Genomic DNA, 21,363 nt, shown 5'->3' with positions numbered 1-21,363 from the left:
CTGGCCAGGGGAGGAGCAGCGGCGATCGCCGTCGCTCTTCCCCGATCGTCGGGGATCTAGTGTGGAGATCCGCCTGCTTGTGTAAACACAAGCGGGCGGATCTCCCAAGTGACAGGCAGGGTCAGATTGCAGGGCTCAGCATAGCTGAACCCTGGATCTGTCCTTGTGTCACTCAGTCACCTCCCCCCACACACGTCAGTAAGCACCAGGCATACATTAACCCCTCCCTCTCCAATAAAATTAACCCCTTCCCTGCCAGTGTCATTTTTACAGTAACAGTGCATATATATAGCACTGATTACTGCAGTAATGTGACTGGTACCCCCAAAAGTGTCAAAAATGTCAGTCAAGGGTCCAATCTGTCCACCGCAATGTCGCAGTCCCGCAAATAAAATCGCAGATCGCCGCCATTACGCGTTAAAAAAAAAAAACACCAAAAATTACATAAATCTTTCCCTTAGTTAGTAAATGCAATAACTTTTGCGCAAACCAATCAAAGTACGCTTATTGTGATTTTTTTTTTACCAAACATGGGTAGCAGAAAACAAATTGGCCAAAAATTTAAAAAAAATTGGTTTTTACATCTTTTTTTGGGGGAATTTCATATAAAAAAATGTTAAAAATATTGTTATTTTTTCAAAATAAACGCTCTTTTTTTGTTTATAGCGCAAAAAGTAAAAATTGCACAGGTGATCAAATACCACCAAAAGAAAGATCTGTTTGTGGGGAAAAAAGGACGTAAATTTCGTTTGGGTACGGCGTCGCACGACCGCGCAATTGTCAGTTAAAGTCGCACAGCGCCGAATCGCAAAAAGTGGCCCAGACGTAAGACAGCAAAATCCTCCGGTGGTAAAGTGGTTAAACACATCCAAAAAGAGTACATAATCCAGCGGTTTATAACAAAGGTTCATCTTTGATGTAGAACATACAAGCCAAAGATCAAACAATTCAGTACTGCATCCTGATAGTATCCAAAAATCACATAACAATATATAAAAAGGACACAGATACAAGAGAGCTAAAGATATATCTTGGTGGTTCAAGCAAAAATCTAAATATGGTTAGAGCTGATCTATGGGGAGATATATCTGTTTTGTCAGGTCATAGAGTACTCACAGGTGGTAGAAACAGTCTGTGGATTACCTCTAGAGCAGTGATGGCGAACCCTGGCACCCCAGATGTTTTGGAACTACATTTCCTATGATGCTCAACTATACTGCAGAGTGCAAGAGCATCATAGAAAATGTAGTTCCAAAACATCTGGGGTGCCAGGGTTCGTCATCACTGTTCTAGAGACTAAGGGCTCTTTCACACGGGCGATCCGATCAGATCCGCCTGTCAGTTTTTTAGGCGGATCTGATCAGATCCTCCATGCAGCTCTATGGGGCAGCGGATGTCAGCTGAGACACATCCGCTGACAACCGCTGCCATCCGTATCCGATCCTGTCCGTGAAATCTGGACGGATGGAAACCCTACTTTTCCATCCGTTCAGGGATCAGATTGGATGAGAGCGGACAGGCGGTCCGTTCTCATCCGATCCCCCATAGAGAGCAGCGGGGGCTGTGACACCTCCCTCTCCGCACTGCAAGCGGAGACGGAGCTGTCATCCGCCGGCTCAGCGGGGATCGGCGGATCGATCCCCGCTGAGCAGCACGGATCCGCCTACGGAGGCGGACCGTGTGAAAGAGCCCTAAGAAAAATGTTAACTTTTTAAAAAACTGAGCAATGCTATAATATGTATGAATCCAGAGCAATAGTGGTCATACCTAAATTCAATATTTTATTCCTGGCAGGTTACTGAACTATTGGATGTATCAATGGAACTGGGGTGCTTCCTTGCTGGAGCTCTCATCTCTTCCCAAGGACACATGGTCACAGAGGAAGTTATGTCATGCATTGAACCTATTCGAGACTTCCTGGCTATCATTTTCTTTGCATCTATAGGTACATGCTGCCATTCTGAACCTTTACTTAAAATGGCACCACACGGCATCTGGTCACCACAAACCAAAAATACTATTTAATTAATTTTCTAATATTCAAAGCAAGCTCACCCATCAATACATGTCTTTATGCTTTATTTTGCTGAGAAATCACTTTGAAAAATACCCTCCAGAATTTCTGGCTGTGGCTGTCTTGAGTAAGGGCAGATGATTCATGTAGCATTTACTTCCTTGAATCAATCTGCCCTTAGCTCAGACATGCAGGCAGGAGGATGTGCTTGGTTGAGAAGGTCCCTCCTCCCCTTCTGAAGATTCCTGGGATATATGACATTTTCCTAGGCCTGGAAACCAGGAAGTAACTAAAGAAATGTAAAAAAAAAAAAAAAAAATGAAAACAAGTCAATATGACATACTTTCCTATTCATTTACTAATGCTAGCAACAAAAGGATTAAAAACAGTCCGTGTTGATTGAGAGAGTGAAGTTCCGCTTTTAATACAGTTATGGCTGATGACTGCTTGCAGCTACTAAGCTGAACTCCAGGCAAACCGCTACCTGCTGTGCTGAAATATATACAGTATATAGGAGAGCTGTTTTACCTGCCAAAAGATTTGTATTTTTGTCCATACAGTCCTAAAATTTGCACAGCCCTGCCACACAGCACAGCCAGCCAGGATTCTTGATTTTTTTTTTTCCATCAGTCAAATGACCCCATGGGCATGTTCAGTATTGAAATGGGGACAAATTGTTGCTGCCTAATTCAGAGAGAAACCCGTGCTCCAAGAAATCTACAAGGTCATTCTCTTCCACTTTGTCTCTTTTTTTTTTTTTTTTTTTTTCTTTTTAGGAAGACCAACTAAATTTCCAGGTAGCTAGCTTTCTCCCTTGCCATTTTTACTTTTTTCTCAAAATAAAATTGCTTGCCAGAAAATAGTTTATATGGTGTTCTCCACAGCACTAACTTGTCTCTCCATGCTAGCCGTTCCCTCTCTAATCATTTCTGGATGTAAGTAGGAAGAATATTCAGGTCAAATCGAATTTCATTCACTTTCCCCATAAATGCAGACAGGATGTGTGTATTGCTTTAAGGATTTCAGAGAGGGTAGGTTCCAGTCCCCCTCCAGAGTCAACAGGAGTAGATGGATATGGGGAGGCAAGGTGTGACAAGGTAGGATCCTGTGCAGGAGAGGCAGAAATAGATTGTTCAGCCTGGGCCTCAGTAAACGTCTCCAAAGTAGAGGTAAGAGAGGTCAAAGACCCAGGTGAGCTGGTGCCATTTTTACCCAGCTTTTCAGTCTTGTAGATTAGAACTCACAGATGCTTCTTACAGTGCCCCGTCTATGAATTAAAGAGTTCTTCTAGGTTGTCTGTGTCACCTTGAAGCTACAGCAAGGGTGACACAGAGGTTTGGTCTGCAGGGCAGGAGCAGAAGGATTATGATTGTCCTAGTGGAGCTGCAAGAGACTGCGTCTGCTCACATTCTAGAATGCTGCCTCCCTCTCCCTGCAGTGCCTTTTTTTTGTATCAATAAATCTGAGAAAAAAATGCCGTGTTGAAAATCCTGTTTTTGTACCTTTTAAATTTAATATCCTTTGGTAAAAATATTATTTATGTACTTCTGTATTTATCCTTTCAGGGCTTCATGTATTCCCAACATTTGTAATTTATGAGTTGACTATTCTGTTGTCATTAACGTTGACATTGGTGCTAATGAAGGTGAGAATTTTTTTTTTCATTAAAGTAATAGTGTCACTGGAAGAGTATTATTCGGGGCAAACCTTGATATTTATATGATGTACCTGAGGTACATCATCATTGTTTTTGTAGATATATTATAATGCATATAGTGCTATCGCATGTGCTATATATATATATATATATATATATATATATATATATATATAATTTCCCCAAAAGAATATTTAAATTTTAAATGCATAAATGCAGAATATTACTTGACAATGCACAATAGGGCCCTGCACTAGAGAGTTAATTTCTATAATATTTATGGATGAACACATCATATAGAGTTATAGACCTAAAACAAGCTTACTTGTATAGCAGCATTTAGTAAATTATATGGTGTAGCGCTACAGAATCAACTGAACACCTATATCTTACATGTAAACTGCTTGAAAATAAATTAAAAGCAAATAGTCTTTTATATAATATATAATTTGTCATCCACCGCTGTTGCATCTAAAAACTTCATAGAAGAGATTAAATTGTGCCGCCACTACCAGGTGAGTTGTGCACTCACCTCACTCCTGCTAATTACAGGCTTTAAATAATAAACAAGTAAAAAATTGGGGGAGCAAACCCTGAACATGTATATCTAAAGCCGGTGCAGCTACTGTTCAGGGTTTGCTCCCCCAATTTTTTGCTTGTTTATTATGTATTCGGTCTGACCAGACTTCTGAGGTTGAGCACCCCACCCCCCACACACACCTGTACTCTATCAGTGTCCACTATCAAGTAGATATAGGAGGAGTCGCTTGTAGTGCATTGGCACATCCATCCCAGCAAGGAGTGTTGTCTCCAAGGGTTGGTGGAGAGGCTGGATTCACCCCTTTTTTATGGATAGTGTAGGACCCACTGATAATGGGGTACTTTGACGTAGTGGTGGGCTTGAGCACGATATGGCCATATGGTGGAACCAAATCCCCATTTTTATTTATGGATTGTCTCCATATTTGATAGTCATTTCTTTTGCATGTGTGCGCTATTCTTTTTTAAATTACAGGCTTTACAACTCCCACCAAACTGTCTGGAATGGATGTCTTTCTCCTCTTTACCAGATCTAATGCTCCCAACTGCTTCAGTCTTCCTCATGCAAACCACATGGAATACAAATGCAACTCATAGTGTTCTCTATAAAATACATTTTATTTAAAATGCCCCCCATTAAAAACACTCACAAGATAAAATTAGGTAAAACCGCATTATCTCTGTGGCTCATCAGTGGGCTCACCACACCATTCGGCTGTCAGAGGCTAGGACACTGCTGAAGAGGCCAATTGCATGTCGATATGCGTATAGGAGGGAGGAGCCCAAGTTGTGACCTCAGTCTCCAGCAGCCAAATGGTGTGGTGAGCCCACTGAGTGTTATGTGTGTTCTCTGTTCAATTGATTCAGTAGCGCTGCACCATACAATTTACAATTTTTTTTTGTAGTGTGTTGAAATCACTATTAGGTGTACAGCAGCAGCTGGTTTTAAGGTTTGTTAGATTTGCACTGAATTTGTATCGCGTTCTAACTGATTATTTAAAGTATTAGAGCTGCATAATTAATTGTTAAAAAATCGCAATCTCAATTCACCCCACCTCATGATCTTAAAACGATATGTCTGACTGAGCTGTTCCCTGCTCACTCACAGCTGTCCAAAAAAAAAAGGAGCCTCAGGCAAATGTTTATCAACATTGTTAAGGCTGGGAGATAACTATAAACACAATGTTTTACAATGTATCATTTAGTTCTTTTAGATCAAAGGAATGAACTTCCATCTGTAATTGAGGGCAGTTTAACCCCTTAAAGTCTAAGCCTTTTTCGGACACTTTTTGCTTACAAGTTAAAATCAGTATTACTAGAAAACTACTTAGAACCCCCCAAGCATTATATGTATTTTTTTTTAGCAGAGACCCTAGAGAATAAAATGGCGATCATCACAATCTTTTATGTCACACTGTATTTGCGCAGAAGTCTTTCAAATAACAGTTTTTTGGGAAAAATACACTTTAACCACTTCCTTACCGCTGGACGTCATTTGATGTCCAGGGCTTTAAATGGGGATATCTGAATGATGCCTGCAGCTGCAGCTTTGCAATACAGCACTGATCTTGGCTGATTTTTTGATTTCAGACTATCTAGCCTGTAGGAGAGATCTGAGGTCTTATTGACCACAGATCTGTCGACCTGTCATTCACTATTCCTATTGCAAGAGATATTTACATTCCTTGTAATAGGAATAAAAGTGATCAAAAAACAAAGTTTAAAGGGAAAGTGTAAAAATAAAATAAACAAAAAAAAAAAATTTAAAGGGCCCCCGTCCCTGCGTGCTCGCACGTGGAAGCTAGCACATGCATTCGTTGCGACCACATCTCCCGACCTCCACTGTAACTCTAAACTGGTAACCTGTAAAGAAATTTAAAGCGTCGCCTATAGAGATTTTTAAGTACCTAAGTTTGGCGTCATTACACGAGTGTGCACAATTTTAAAGCGTGACATGTTAGGTATCTATTTACTCGCGTAACATCATCTTTCACATTATACAAAAAAATTTGGCTAACTTTAGTTTTCTCTAGCGCTCATTGACAGACGTAGTCCTCGGTGATACACCACCTTCGGGTTATGTTGCCTCCACAGGAGCAGGACTAGACAGGAAATTAAAAAGCTCTGGCCACACCCTAGGGGCAGTCCCAGAGGGTATATCCTCTCTCTCTCTGCCTCAGCAAATCAGTTATTTTCTGTCTAGTTAGGAGTAAGGACCTAGATACCTTGCTGGGATCTTAGGTCCTGGCAAGAATTTTTTCTTAAAGGATTTTTTAGACAGCTTTTTTTCTCCAGTGTTCCTGTGAGATCTTCAAACAAGAAAGCTGAACTTGGCGACGGGCTGGATGTTGAGATCCGGTGGTCACCCCAGTTCAGCCTACGAGCGCGTGCAGGCCATAGCTCCGCGCTGGGTCGGCCGCGACAAAGTCCCATTAAAGGACTGACCCCGCGAGTTAAACGTCTCGCTGAAACGCCAAAGACCATGAGTCACGGCGTCCATATCGGTCGACAGCCCTCCCGCCCCGGTGGAGAGGGGTACTGTCAGGAGTTGGTGCCCGCCTGGTTCCGGTATGGTGAGTAGTATGTTCCCCCTTTTCCCCTGACGGGTCTTGTGGTGAACGCGGGCCCCTCTCTGTATGGTAAGATAGAGTCCCTCTCTATCCTATAAATGACACAGATCCTCCTACTTTGAGTGTGATTTTATGTGCAAAAAGCCAGTAGGCTTGGTTTGGGAGCTAACAATCTAATTGTATACATGTTAAAAAGATTGTAATCTGTGGCATTCTGGGAATCTTACGGTGATAAGAATAAGCTACCTACCAGTCAGAAGCCACGGACATGTAGACTGCCTTCCTAATCAGATCTCCAGCTATTAGCAGGCCTCCCGAATGGCCATGCGGTCCGCCAGGGCCGGTACCGCCAACCACGCCAAATCCCCATGCAGAGAGAGTGTTGTGTGCCCTGCAGCACACCGCTATTCAGTACAGGCCGCCGCCATTTTTTTTTTTTGCTGGATCGCACGAGCCGCCATTTTGGCGTAGCCTCGTGTCTCCAGCATGGGGGCGGCCATGTTTGAGGTGATCCAAACACCTCGTGGAGCTTGGGGAGGCGCCGGAAGGCGTGCAGAGGGGCGGAGCCGCCTCCTTTCTTCCTGGGCAGCCAGCCAAAAGACTTCCTGTTTGTCAAGACAGCGCTGTAACCTGTTGCAGTTAAACTCTGAGCATCAAGTGGTGAGCCTGGGGGTCTATCTCTCTCTCTCGATCGATAGGGATCCCTAGCAGGTAACACTAAGGGACTTTTTGTGGCACTGGGGGTCTGAAAAAAAAAAAAAAAAAAGTTTTTTATTTTTGAATTATATTATCCAGAAAGTGACTGGAATTATCATGGACCCTGCCACACATATTCCCCCACCTGTTTCCCTCGAGGGGGCCACGGGACCCGCCGGTGCACAGAGTGTAGAGTCATTTACAGCAATTTTGGAGTCTATGGTGGCTCGGGTGGAGGCGGCCTGTCAGGGACGGGGGTCAAGGAAGCGACCCCCGCCTACCCCTATACTATCTGACACCTCTGACTCAGATTCAGAGATGGTCACTGCAGTTGCAGGTTCCTCTGCAAGGGCTGTTATCCCAGGTAAAGCCCCCTCAGACAGTGAGGAGGACGCTTCTTCTCCTGCTATAATTCAGGAAGAAGCATTGGTGGACGCACTAGTTGTGGCAGTGCAGGAAACCTTCAAACTTGAGGCTTTACCGGCAGAGGCAACTGAAACAGAGATTCCTTTTGGTACTAATAAGCCCATCAAAACGGTGAAGGTTTTTCCTGTACCCAAATGTTTCGGTAATCAGATTAAAGGAGAATGGGAGCATTCTAAACGTACCTTTACTATTTCCAAGCGTATTGCTAGACGCTATCCGTTTGAGGAATCCATCATTAAGAAATGGACAGTACCACCAGTGGTGGATCCACCTATTTCCAGGCTGAATAAAGCCACGGTTATCCCAGTGGAGGACACTTCGTCCTTTAAGGATCCGGTGGATCGAAAGATGGAAGCAGAGTCCCGCACCATCTTCTCTCTGATAGGGTCAGCATTTAGACCAGTAATTGTTATTGGTCTAGTTTCCCAGACACTTACGGAATGGGCGAAAATGGTACGCCAAGACCTTAGGGGAAAAGATATTCCCCAGGAGACATCTGATTTGATGGAACAGATTATACAAGGGCTACAGTTTATCTGTGACGCAGCCTTGGACACTACTCCCTTATTAGGGCATGCATCTATGTCAGCGGTGATCCTCAGACGTGTGCTGTGGTTAAAATGCTGGTCAGCTGACCTAGGTTCCAAGAAGACCTTGACAAATCTCCCTTTTCAGGGGTATCGTCTATTTGGGGCCAACCTAGATGAAATCATTAAGGATGCCACTGGGGGCAAGAGCACTTTTTTGCCACAGGCTGCTAAAGCTAAGGGACCTCGCAACAAGCGAGGACCTTTCTTTACCGCCCATAAAGGGCGCCCGGCTGGTACTAGCGGGAAAGGCAAGACTCCTCCAGGAGGGTTCAAGAAGGGCTGGTCGGACAAGCAGAGGACCAACCCAGCCAAACCCGAAGCAAAGGAGTACACAGCCTGAAGGTGCGCCCCCACCCGGTTTCAGGGTGGGGGGACGTTTTCACCGGTATTCAGGACATTAGATTGAGCATCAACCACTACTACCGGTGCGATTCTTCCCTTCCAACATTTAAGTACTACAGGAAGCGGTAGTTACCGTTCCCTGAATAGATCTTTTCCTTTACCTTTTCCTAAGATTAGTCCCTATACCTCACAGGAATCGGATCTGGTTGACCAGATAGGCCAAGTAGCCTCTAGTCGGGTGACTTCGGTCCCTGAGGTTCAACCAGAAAAGATCACCCTTCCTGATAACAATCAGGTATCTGATAAATGTGTGGGAACAGAAAACGACCAGATTTTCTCGGATGGTCGGGGCCAGATACCTCTAGGGACGCCTGGTTCAGATTCTATCAGCGCCAGTGGTCCTAGAAATTCTAGGCTGGCCTCCTCAAGCCGGCCTGGCCGACTTGAACATGCTAGTCGCAGACGTTCCGTGGGAACTTCGTCTCAGGGAGTGTCTGTGGTCTCAAGGACCAATTTACCATCATGCTTTACAGTCGCTGGGTTTAATGGCCTGGCCATTGAGACCCAAGTACTGAAGGACAGAGGTTTGTCAGCTTCAGTCATTCCTACCCTTATCAAAGCAAGGAAAGCGACTTCCAGCAAGGTCTATTATCACACATGGAAGACTTATATTGCGCGGTGCGAATCTTTAGGATTTCCTCCACGTACCTATTCGGTGACTCGAATATTGGCCTTTTTGCAACAAGGGGTTGAGCAGAAGCTAGCCTTGAGCACCATCAAGGGTCAAGTTTCAGCATTAGCAATCTTCTTTCAGAAACCTTTAGCTACCAAGTCCTTGGTGCGGAATTTCATCCAGGGGGTGCGGCACCTGGCTCCTCCAGTCCGCGCGCCCTTACCGCCCTGGGATCTTAATTTGGTTTTGTCGGTTCTACAGAAACCTCCCTTTGAAAACATCAGGGAGATTCCCTTGCTTACTTTATCCCAGAAGGTGGCCTTCCTGGTGGCTATTACTTCTGCTCGCAGGGTGTCAGAACTGGCTGCATTATCATGCCAGTCCCCTTACCTAGTGATTCATAGGGATAAGGTAGTACTTCATCCTAAGCCATCCTTTCTTCCTAAGGTGGTTTCAGATTTTCATCTGAATGAAGATATTGTACTACCTTCCTTGTGTCCTCAGCCCAAGCATCATCGGGAACATGCGTTGCATTCCTTAGATGTGGTTCGGGCAATCAGGGTATACCTGAAAGCTACGGAATCATTCCGTAAGACGGATTCACTTTTTGTGATCACGGATGGCCCCAGAAAGGGTTTGCCTGCATCTGCCGCGACCATTGCCAAATGGATTCGACAAACGGTGGTACAGGCTTATTCTATTAAGGGCCAGAGTCCTCCGTTCCCTGTTAGGGCGCACTCCACTCGAGCGCTCAGTACTTCCTGGGCCTTTCGCCATCAGGCGTCAGTGGTCCAGGTATGTAAGGCGGCCACCTGGTCGTCGGTACATACCTTTACAAAATTCTATAAGATTGATGTGACGGCATCGGCGGATGCCTCATTTGGCCGCAAGGTTTTGCAGGCCGCAATTTGAGGAGACCGGTGGTCTACCTCGAGGGTTTTTTTCTGTTTGAAAAAAAAAAAAAATGAGCATTGTAAACTTCTAGTTGGCACCGGTTGGGCCTTCTAGATTGGGATTTGATTTCATTTTCCCACCCCTCATTTGTGATACTGCTCTGGGACGTCCCGAAGGTGGTGTATCACCGAGGACTACGTCTGTCAAGGAGCGCTAGAGAAAAATGGATTTTTGTAAAATCTTACCGTAAAATCCTTTTCTCTTAGCTCATTGACAGACGTAGTCCCCGCCCCTCTGTTTTTTGTTGGGTTGGGTTAAATCTCTAAAGACTGCTTTTTCACATAACTGATTTGCTGAGGCAGAGAGAGAGAGGATATACCCTCTGGGACTGCCCCTAGGGTGTGGCCAGAGCTTTTTAATTTCCTGTCTAGTCCTGCTCCTGTGGAGGCAACATAACCCGAAGGTGGTGTATCACCGAGGACTACGTCTGTCAATGAGCTAAGAGAAAAGGATTTTACGGTAAGATTTTACAAAAATCAATTTTTTTGTTTTTTATTCATAAGTTTTACAAAAAAACGCGTTTGAAAAATTTCTGCGCAAATACCGTGTGACATAAACTGTTGCAATGACCGCCATTTTATTCCCTAGGGTCTCTGCTAAAAAATATATGTAATGTTTGGGGATTCCGAGTAATTTTCTAGCTAAAAAATTATGATTTTTACATGTAGGAGTAGAGTGCCAGAAATCGCACGGTATGGAAGTGGTTAATGTAAAAGATGATGTTACGCCAAGAATCGTGATCTTTATTGTGATTCTCATTTTATCCAGAATCGTGCAGCTCTAGTATTAATTATTTCACAGGTGGCGCTGATTGTATACATTGTATTTTTTATAGCAACACGCTAAGGGCTCTTTCACACACGGAGTCCGCCAGGCGGACTCTGTTTTTCTCAGCAGGGGATCGACCCCCCGCTGAGCAGGCAGAGACACAGCTGTCAGGTCCCCATTCATCTCTATGGGGGAATCGGATGGGAACGGACCGTCTGTCCGTTCTCATCTGATCCGATCCACCAGACGGATGGAAAATAGGGTTTCCATCTGTCTGGTTTTGACGGATCAGATCGGATGTCTCCACTGCCATCCGATGCCCCATAGGGATTCATGGGACGTCCGTTCAGATCCGCCAAAAAAGCTGACAGGCAGATCTGAACGGACTCCATGTGTGAAAGGGGCCTAACTGTAGAGCATGATTCTAGGCTGGACAGTTAGCAAAAAGAGCAGTGTATAGAACTTAAGTTAATTTTATTTTGCTTCGTTGGATCATAACGTTTTAAATCGCTTTGGGATTAAATGAACTGTCAAATGTGACAATTGTTAAGAAAAGCAGAACTAGGTTAAGTACAGTAAATATAAAACTTTGGTAAAAGAAGACTCCTTTTGTGAATGTACTAATAAAATACTATGGTAACCGTTGATCATAGCTAATTTGACTTGTGTGCAGTAAAAGGATTGTTCCATTTTTGGGTCTTCCTGTGGTTAGATACTGGTCCTATGATGGAAAGTGTCTTCAACTGTTCTCTGATCTAGTCATGCTACACTCCGTGTGATCATCATCACAGATTTTCAGAAAGATTACATAAGTAAAGAATGATTTGGTATACGAAACCACCCCCCTAGAGCTGGGTTGGTTATAGGACAGAAGCAGATTCTTCACCTCAAAGATTGTTTATTTGTTTACCAGAAATGTGCAGTATTTAGTGCATATTGTGTGAAATGCAGAATTTGCCTGTGGTACTAGGATTTCCTCTGTCACATTATAGTATTTGTTTTAGGAGTTACGAAAATACAGTAACCTAAGGCAACCAACTAAAAATTGTATATTTCCCTGTCGTTCATTGAGGTTTGGGACACTGGCAAACAGAAAAGTCATTCAGCTCCCATATAACCCCTGTTTAACTCAGCATACCTCCATTTTTGCTGGTGTCCCAGAAGGTTGGACACCCTTACTCTGCAAAAAAGTCTAAATGTTTTGCAAGCTTTTATACTTTGTGGTATTTTTCCTTTGTGACTTCATTCAGCATTCCTGCTATACCACTGGTGACTTTTTCCTTGATGATTTTAAACAAGATTCCTTCTCACACCGATGCTAGTCTCTACACAGCAGCTATCTGGATCAGCAACACCTCAGTGTTAGCTTTGGAGGCCATATTCAAATCCCACTGGACTGGATATGTGGGGCTAGCTGGAATGTGACCTTTTGGGTTCTGCTTTGTGGAGCGTTGTAAACCTTTGTGTGCCGTGTTAGATGCTAAGCGATATCTGGGTCAAGATCCATAGCAGAGCCCAGGTATGACCCTGTCTCTGAAGACTCAATTAGCAAGACTGGCCAAGCTAAAGCATTAGGGTCTACCTCACACTTGTACTGTTGGGCGCATTTTCAAATTTCCCTCGGCCACTGCTAATTGACCGTGGTAAAGATTATTGCTGAGGAATTGAGCACTTGCGTTATACATTGGATTAAGTGCTACAGGCGCTTTGTGTTATCTTTTCCGCAATTCAGCCTGTAGGGAACATCTTCCCACTGGTGCTCTTGCTCCTTGGAGCAGCAGGTAGATCTCTTATGTGTTTCCACTGTCCACGTGCAGTAACTTGGTCACTGAAACCCTCAACAGCACAGCTGCCTGGATTTGTAAGTACTTGAGGCATTGCCTTGCATTGGGTCTAGTTGCATTACCAATGTGTGGATGCTACAGGTCTTTGCCAGGACATACAGAGTACAGTCCCACTATCATGGGTGACCTCAGTCCATAATTTCCTGTTGATTCTGGGGACATTTGCCTGGTACTCCCAGAAGGAAACAATACTCATGATCCAGACTCTGTGACCCCCCCTATTATCCTTTAGTCATGTTTATCGATGTGTTCTTCAGCTCTGTTGGTTATATAGTTAGTCAGGTTGAAAGAAGACACAAGTATATCTGACTCAACCAATAAAAAACAATAACCGTAAAGAAAACCCAACCATATAATCCCATATACACAATCCTATACCCGCAGTTGATCCAGAGGAAGGTGAAAAACCCCAGCAAAGCATGATCCAATTTGCTACAGCAGGGGAAAAGAAATTCCTTCCTGATCCCCCGAAAGGCAATCGGATATTCCCTGAATCACTTTACCTATACATTTTAGTACCAATTTATATTATGTACACCTAGGAAAGAATCCAGGCCTTTTTTAAAGCAATCTAGTGAGCTAGTCAGAACCACCTCTGTAGGATGTCTATTCCACATTTCCACAGTTCTTACAGTAAAGAAACCTTTCCATATTTGGAGACTAAATCGGTTTTCCTCTAGATGTAAAGAGTGCTCCCTTGTCCTCTGTGTTTGACCATAAAGTGAATAACTCAACACCAAGTTCACTATATGGACCCCTTATTTATTTATACATATTGATCATACCCCCCCCCCCTTAATCTCTTCTTCTCAAGAGAGAATACATTCGGTTACTCTAATCTTTCCTCATAGCTGAGCTCCTCCATGCCTTCTATCAGTTTGGTTGCCCTTCTCTGCACTTTCTCCAGTTCCCCGATATCCTTTTTGAGAACTAGTGCCCAAAACTGAACTGCATATTCCAATGAGGTTTTACTATCGATTTGTACAGGGTCAAAATTATATCACTCTCTCTGGAGTCCATGCCTCTGTTAATTGAAGACAGGGATCTCCTTGTTCATCTGCTTTTGCTAAGATAATTGAGCATTCTGCCCACAGAGCTTCTAAGTGTACTCCAGTGCCCTCTCCTGTTGGTGTTCAGAGTCTGGCTCTGAACTCCGTGAGCCCCTAGCTCTTGCTGGGCCCCACATTTCTTGTTTTTGTCTCTGATTCGGAATCTCAGAAGACTAGCTCTGGTGAGACTGTTTTCCAGATTTACAGGTGGTTGTTTCAAACCATACCACTCTGCACCTGGAGGATCTGCCTTCTGTTCCATGTCTTTGGTCTTTTAGAGCTCCTGAGACTGCAAAGATCTTCCCGACACATCTACTATTCAGGTCTTTCCTCTACAAGGAATGGAAACGCCCCATAGGTTTCTGGGCCGCTCTTGAGAGTGAATTAGAACTTTTTACAATTTTGAGAGGGAATTTATGAATCTATTTTTTCCCGCCGTGGATGCACCAGTAATTCACCAAGTGGCTGAATGGTGTACTCAGTCTTAGGGATTTCACTGACAAACTGGTAAACTCCCCACAAACCATGGGGATATGGCCCCTTTTTATTGAAGGATGCCCTGTGCTTTAGTTGTGAGAGCTGGTCACCCTCTGTACCTCGAAGTCCTTATGTCTGGCATCTCCTTCAGGCACCTCCACCACCATTTTGGGTGCTAACTGCATTCAGCAGTGTATCTTCCAAGGTTTATCTTTGTTCCTCACAAACTGTAACCCCTTGTTCCTACCCTAGTAGAAACCTGCCTTCTGTGGCAGTTCCTGACGTAAACCTAACCCTCTCATTTTCAGGACAGCTCCTTATCCTCAGATTCTAGTGAACCCTTGTGGTGCTCAATACCTTTTCAATTTTGCCCCTCTCCTAAAGGGGCCCTCTGATTGACCTCATCTTCAAGGTCAGAAAGGATTGGTTTTTGCTGCTCCTTTCCCTGATAAGGACCTGAGTTTGGATTATCCTGCTCAGAATTCTAGATTGTCTATCCTAGTGCCTTTTTTGGAATCCCCATTGCAGTATGCTACTTTGAAAAGAATTTGCTTTCTCAACTCTTACCGGCAGAACCCTTCAGAGGGGCCCTGTACCTGCATGTTGTGACTGGATCTGTCTTCTCAAGTGGTCAACATTGGTAGCGAGGTTATTCAGTTAAAATCTTTGCTTAAGAAGCTCACTCCCTGTTGGGCTTTACTCCCTTTCTTATCTTGCAAACAAATTCCCCCTTCGGAGGTTGTAGGCGGCTGAAGGAATACAATACTTTAATCACCCCCTTAAAATTCTGGTTCTCAGTCCTTTTCATATTTCTCTTCTATGTATATTAGCCATGATTTAGGGTGAGACATCCAGATTGTCTGTCCCTTTGGGACCAAAAAGTTCCCGAAGCTACCTGTCATGCCTGTGAGGTGAATAAGCTTTCTTCACCCCCAAGCTGGAAAGACTCCACATACTAGTGTGTGCCCATACCTGGAGCTTCTATCTGGTTCCACGGGAACAGGTCGCTCTTGGTTGTGGGATCCTTCTCTGACTCAAAATTCTGACCTGGCCTCCCTTGGATATCATATTTGTGTTGCTTGGTTTTCATCACTGGGAAGGTCTAAGAACTTTTCTGTTGACAAGTCAAATGGCCTGGTCTCTACGCTAGACAACGCAGAATGTGCTACACTTGACTGCACTATCCTCTTTAGAGACAAGGGATTGTCATCCGGCTCCCCTTCACTGGTGTTCTCGACATGAGAGAAGGTGAATTCTGCACCTGGGATCTTCCATCTCCTGCATGGCAGGAGGTATCCATTGCTGGATGGACCTGTACATCCCTGGATTGTCAGCAGGCAGAACATGCAGGTATTCTGCTTTTGATGCCCCTTGACGGGAACAAAGTACTTCTGGAGGGCCTTTGTGGGGCCTAAACACTGGGAGTTGGGTCCTTCTTCTGTGGCTGATGTGCAACCTATTGATGAGGTTCCTCCAGATTATATTCTTGTTCCTGTCTTTATTTATGCAACTGTTCTTAGCAGTCCAGCTAAGATTCCTGGTTCTCAGCTGATGCTTCACTGGATAGGGGTGGACCTGATTTTTTTTTTCAGGACCGTGTTTGTTTCCGGTTCAAGGTTAGTCAAGTTTGCAGAGTTTCCTCTGTCAGACCCAGAGACACCCACAGGTGTTAGGCAGATGAATTCCTGCTCATCTTTGTTTTTCTAGTATCTTGTTCACAAGCCTTGGTTGCAGTATTTTCTTCTTAGTTGGACCTTTTGGGGGTACTCTTGAGGTTTTCTACTAATTTTAGGGGCTGTTTAGCTATCTGTTGGTATATCATATTGTGGTGGGTCTCCTATTTCGTTGACATGTGGGTTGGTTTACTAAAGCTGGAGACTGAAAAATCTGGTGAAGTTCTACATAGAAACCAATCAGCTTCCAGGTTTTATTGTCAAAGCTTAATTGAAAAAGCTGAAGTTAGAAGGTAATTGGCTACTATGCACAGCTGCACCAGATTCTGTGTGCACAAGTTTTAGTAAAAATCCTCCATTGTGGCAAGTTTGGTTGTCTGAGTTGGCAACCTGTTCTTTTTTTATGGAAAATGCTTTCTCTGAATGAGAAGGGTTAGGATTTTGAGGTCAAGGCCTTTTCATATAGACTGGCTGGTTTTTATTTTTGGATCTGTTTTTGAGTATTCAAATGTTCCTTATGGATTTTTTGGTTCTGGAACTTGTTCCAGTAGGGGGTTTTTTTTTTCTTTTTAATGTTGACCACACCCTTATATTTGTCTAGATCCTTTTTTTTTTTTCAGATTATGTTGCTCCACCTGTTTTGGTGGATTGCTTGTGGGTTCCCACAACCTCATGGACACTCCCCTTGGCAGTGGTATGTGTGTCCTGGTATAAAGCACCAGATTCATCCTCTGGACTGTTCCCTTGGTCGTGGCAGTGCCCCTGTCTTGCTAAGGTTTTCCTCTATATATTTTGGTATTGGTCTCTCAGGTACCTTTTTGTCCCCAACATTTCCCAATACCTTGGGTCTATCAGTGGCTGTTGCACATCCCTTATTGGACTGCTTTTGGACATCCTGACAGTTTCTGAATTCCTATTCCAAAGATTTTTGTACTTATCGGAAAATCTTTTTGTTCGAGTCTATTGAGCGACACAGGTCCCACTCTTACTTTTTTTTTTTTTTTTTGCTGGCCCTGTGTATTGCTCTTACAAGACAAAGGCATGTTGGGTAGAAGAGGGGTTATTTGGGGGTTTGCATACAACCTTTCTGTTTTCCAGTGTCCCAAAAATTGTATTTTCCTTGTTTGATGTAAAGTAGAACCTAAATACATAAATCACTCTTTTTTCTTTTGTTTTTCCCCCAATGTTCTGTTATGGCTCATTTCCACTGAGTGGTACGGTTCGGTTTGGGTACAGTTCGGTTCGGTACAATTCAGTGCGGTTCGGAAATGGTACACCTTGATCAGGCTTGCGTTTCCACCACCAACAGTACCTCAGCAAAAACAGTATCTCAACAGTGTAGCTCCACCCTGTTGGTATAGTACTAATGTGCTTGGTACCCGAACGAAAGGGTCCCAAAAAAGTTTTACGGTTCTGAATTAGGGTACCATTCACAACTTTTGACCATGGAAACGGCAAAAATTGCGTACTGTACCCAACCAAAACGAACTGTCCGCTCAGTGGAAACGAGGCATTCGTTTTTTGTTTTTTTTTTTTGTATGCACTATGCAGTTATTAAATTAAATATATTGTATATAATGTTTTATTTATGTTTGTGTCTCAACAGTTTGTTTTAGCTGTCCTAGTCCTGTCTTTGATCCTGCCAAAGAGCAGCCAGTATATCAAGTGGATTGTATCTTCTGGTCTGGCCCAAGTTAGCGAATTTTCTTTTGTTTTAGGCAGCAGAGCCCGCAGGTCTGGGATAATTTCTCGCGAGGTAAGTGCTAAAGCTTAGTTAGGATATTTGAATCGTGTTACTGCACACATGAGCCATAACATCTAGGTACATGCAGTTGTCTACTGTTCAGTTACAGTTTAACATGTAGCAGCCTCATACAAGAGACTGATGTTATTTTTTCATAAAAACCAATGATGTCATTAGTTGATGAGGACGTAGTCAGGTGCCTGTACAGCATCTTTGTTTTACCCTCTTCGTCAGCACTGGGGTCACATTAGCTGAATGAAGGAGATAAACTGAGGGGTAAGAGAAACGCTGGAATATTAGTCAGTGCCCGTGTGATTTGGAAGAATGGATCACCTCTAATGTTGGGTGCCCTACATATGTGGATGTTGCTGCGTTATGTAAAATGATTAGTCTAATTTTTTACATTTAGGCTAGGTTCACACATGTCCAGTGTGAATTTCCCCTCAGTTTTCACTGTGAATTTCAAAAGTGGTGGTTCAGCCCATGGCCACTGGTGTCTTTAACATTAGCTTGTTGTTGAGGTGCAGGCCGGGAAGCCAGCGCCACATCCTTAACAACGGATAACTCATCAGCTCAATCAGCTTTGACAGCTGAATGTAAAAAAAAAACATTGCTGGCAATAAAAATTGTGGAAAAAAAAAAGGGCGTGGGGTTCCCCCCTCCCCAATCCATACCAGGCCCTTTTGGACAAAAATGAAAAAAAAAACGTTGTAGGGCCCCCCCCCCCCAAATCTATACCAGACCCCTTGATGGGGAAAAAGGCCTCTTCCCCCAAAGCCCTGGTTGTGGGGGGCTTATCGGAATCTGGAAGCCCCCTTTAGCGCCCCCCCCATGTGAATGAGTATGGGTTAGATTGTACCCCTACTTATTCATCCAAAAAAGTGTACAAAAAGAAATAAAAAAAAAGTTTTTTTTGACAATTCCTTTATTAAAAAAACAATGTCCCCCCACGCTGTAGATCCATTGTCAATCATGACGCCCGACGCCACCACCGACCAGAAAAAAAGACAAAAAAAACCTCCGCTCGCGCTGCAGGCTCCCACAGTCTGCCTGCATGATATTTCATAAATGGCTAAGGGGCAGGGCCACCCAGCAACGTCACCTGGTGGCACTGCCCCATTGCAACGTCACCGACCCAGCATGCCCCGGTCCATGTGTGGATGTTAAATATATAATTTCTATTCTACAAATACTGTGTCACCTCACTGTAATATGATGTGAATGGCATTAGTGTTATCCTTTCCAGTTTTTCAGTCTTTAGGCACTTGATGGTGTGAAATCATTTGGCTACAGCTGACCCCCTATTGCTTGTGAAAACTCATTGGGTGTTAACTGATAGCCTTAAAATTCTAGTTACATTCCAAGGATGTAGGTGTCAATATATAGCACCTTTTGGCCATCTGTAGCAGCTGTTTTGCTCACCCAAAAACACCTGTCTAGTGTTATTTTGCTCAAAGAAGGTTTCATGTAAGCGCCTAGACCTGGCCTACACGCTTTCCTATATGGTTTAAAACACAGCTGTAACTGTCTTTCATTTCTTTGACATTGGTAAATGTTAATGTTCCATTTTTGTTTGCAGAAAATAAACTGTTTCACATCAGTATGAAATAAAACTATAGGAGAATTTGAAGAGACTAAAAAAGTGAGGGTGTAAAGCAAGAGCAGCGTAAAGATATCAAACTTTTGGCCCTTTAAAACATGAGGTATTTTCAGCGGGATCAATCAATAGGCCCTATGTGTAGGGGTGATAGCAGACAATGGAAGATAACCAGTGATTCATTCTTTGAGTAACTAATGAGCCAAACCTCTGACCACTGTTTAGTGTGTGACCTGCTTTAGGCCTCTTTCACACATGGGGGTCCATCGACTCAATTTTTCTCAGCGGGGGATTGATCCGCCGACCCCCCGCTGAGCAGGCGGATGACAGTTCTGTCTCCACGCTGTGTGCGGAGACAGAACTGTCAGGTCCCCGCTGTTCTCTATGGGGGAATCGGATGAGAACGGGACCGCCTGTCTATCTCATCCGATCCGTCCAGATTTGACGGACCGGATCGGATGTTAGCGGACATGTCTCCGCTGACATCCGATGCCCCATAGAGATGCATGGGGCATCCGTTCAGATCTGCCTGAAAAACTGACGGGCGGATCTGAACGGTCCGCTAGTGTGAAAGGGGCCTTCAAGTGGACATAAACCCTATCTGCATGACATGTAGGTTAATAAATATGATTACGTTTTGCGCATACAAGAAAAAATAAACTGATACTGTAAAAAAAGTAACCTCAAATGATCCGTGATGAAAATTTTGCCATGTGCACTGCAGTTAGTCCAACAAAAGCTGGCTGTTCATCCAGCTTCTATCGAAGGGGCTTAACCGAAAAAGGCCAGTGGCTGAGAGCGCTGACCAAAGTATTCTGGTGGGTGGAGGGGCTGTTCACCTGTCAGAACACAATAGAACAGCAGGGGAGATAGTTGTACTAATGTTGGATAGTTAGTGCAGCGTCTCCTGAGCGGTCAGGTTTTTTTTTTTTTCGTTGAGCCCTGCTAGTGTGTACTAGGCTTTAGTCAGTTGGTGTTGTGTCTTTGAGAAAAGGCTGGAAATAGTCTGCATGTAGGTATGTTTTTATATGACACTTATTAAAATATATGTATTTTGATTTTTAGGTTTACCTCCTTATCTTGAGTGTGACAACATTAAGTCTTCTGCTGGCACCAGTCCTGTGGAGAATAGCAATCACCAAATGTGTACCAAGACCAGACAAACGGCTAAGCACTTAAAGCTATTGATTAGTCAATTCTGCCCACTGGTACAACAGAGTGTGGCATAAGTCCGCAGTATATCATAGATCATATTTTTCTTTGAGAATCATATATTCAACAAATGTATGCTTTTGGTTTTTTCTGGAAATCACCATTTCAGATTTGCCCATAGTTCAGCTTACATTACTGGTACAGTGACTTCCTGGAGATAACCTTGAAATTTTTTTCCTCTATGTGCCTTTTTAATATAAATCTTATTTTAATTCATTTCCGTTAAACACAGTCTTTAAAGTATTTTTTAATTGCACTACCATGCTGGCCTGCTGGATCAAGGGGCCGGTAAATGAATAATGGGAAATGGAGAAACTTTTAGGGAAGGTTGTGGATTATGTATTTGGAATTAATATTTCATTGTTATTTCTAAGACTTTCTATCGTACTGGACATCATTGAGGCACAGTGTCTTCTTTTGGGGCTGACCAAGCACCACGTTCTCTGCAATAACCTATACAGTATAATTTTGCTGACTCTACTGTGTTGAAATCTTTTATATGAAGGAAGTTTATATATGTTTTTGCCTTATATTGTT

The 21,363-nt window shown here is 43.5% G+C and overlaps 1 protein-coding gene across 1 annotated transcript in view; it reads left to right on the top strand.

Moving 5' to 3' along the window:
* TMCO3 (transmembrane and coiled-coil domains 3) overlaps positions 1 to 21,104 on the top strand; it is a 145,395-nt gene extending 124,291 nt beyond the window's left edge. Inside the window, exons 10-13 of the mRNA XM_082246275.1 lie at positions 1,795 to 1,945; positions 3,580 to 3,659; positions 17,880 to 18,029; positions 20,680 to 21,104. Of these exons, the coding sequence (XP_082102401.1) occupies positions 1,795 to 1,945; positions 3,580 to 3,659; positions 17,880 to 18,029; positions 20,680 to 20,793 (495 nt within the window). The 3' untranslated portion in view covers positions 20,794 to 21,104. The remainder of the gene's footprint in view (positions 1 to 1,794; positions 1,946 to 3,579; positions 3,660 to 17,879; positions 18,030 to 20,679) is intronic.
* The last annotated feature ends 259 nt before the right edge of the window (positions 21,105 to 21,363 follow it).

This window comes from Pelophylax lessonae, assembly GCF_965119305.1.
Source record: "Pelophylax lessonae genome assembly, chromosome: 2".
Classification (NCBI taxonomy): domain Eukaryota; kingdom Metazoa; phylum Chordata; class Amphibia; order Anura; family Ranidae; genus Pelophylax; species Pelophylax lessonae.
The sequence above is the reverse complement of the archived record's forward strand: the minus strand, read 5'-3'. Positions and strand labels throughout refer to the sequence as shown.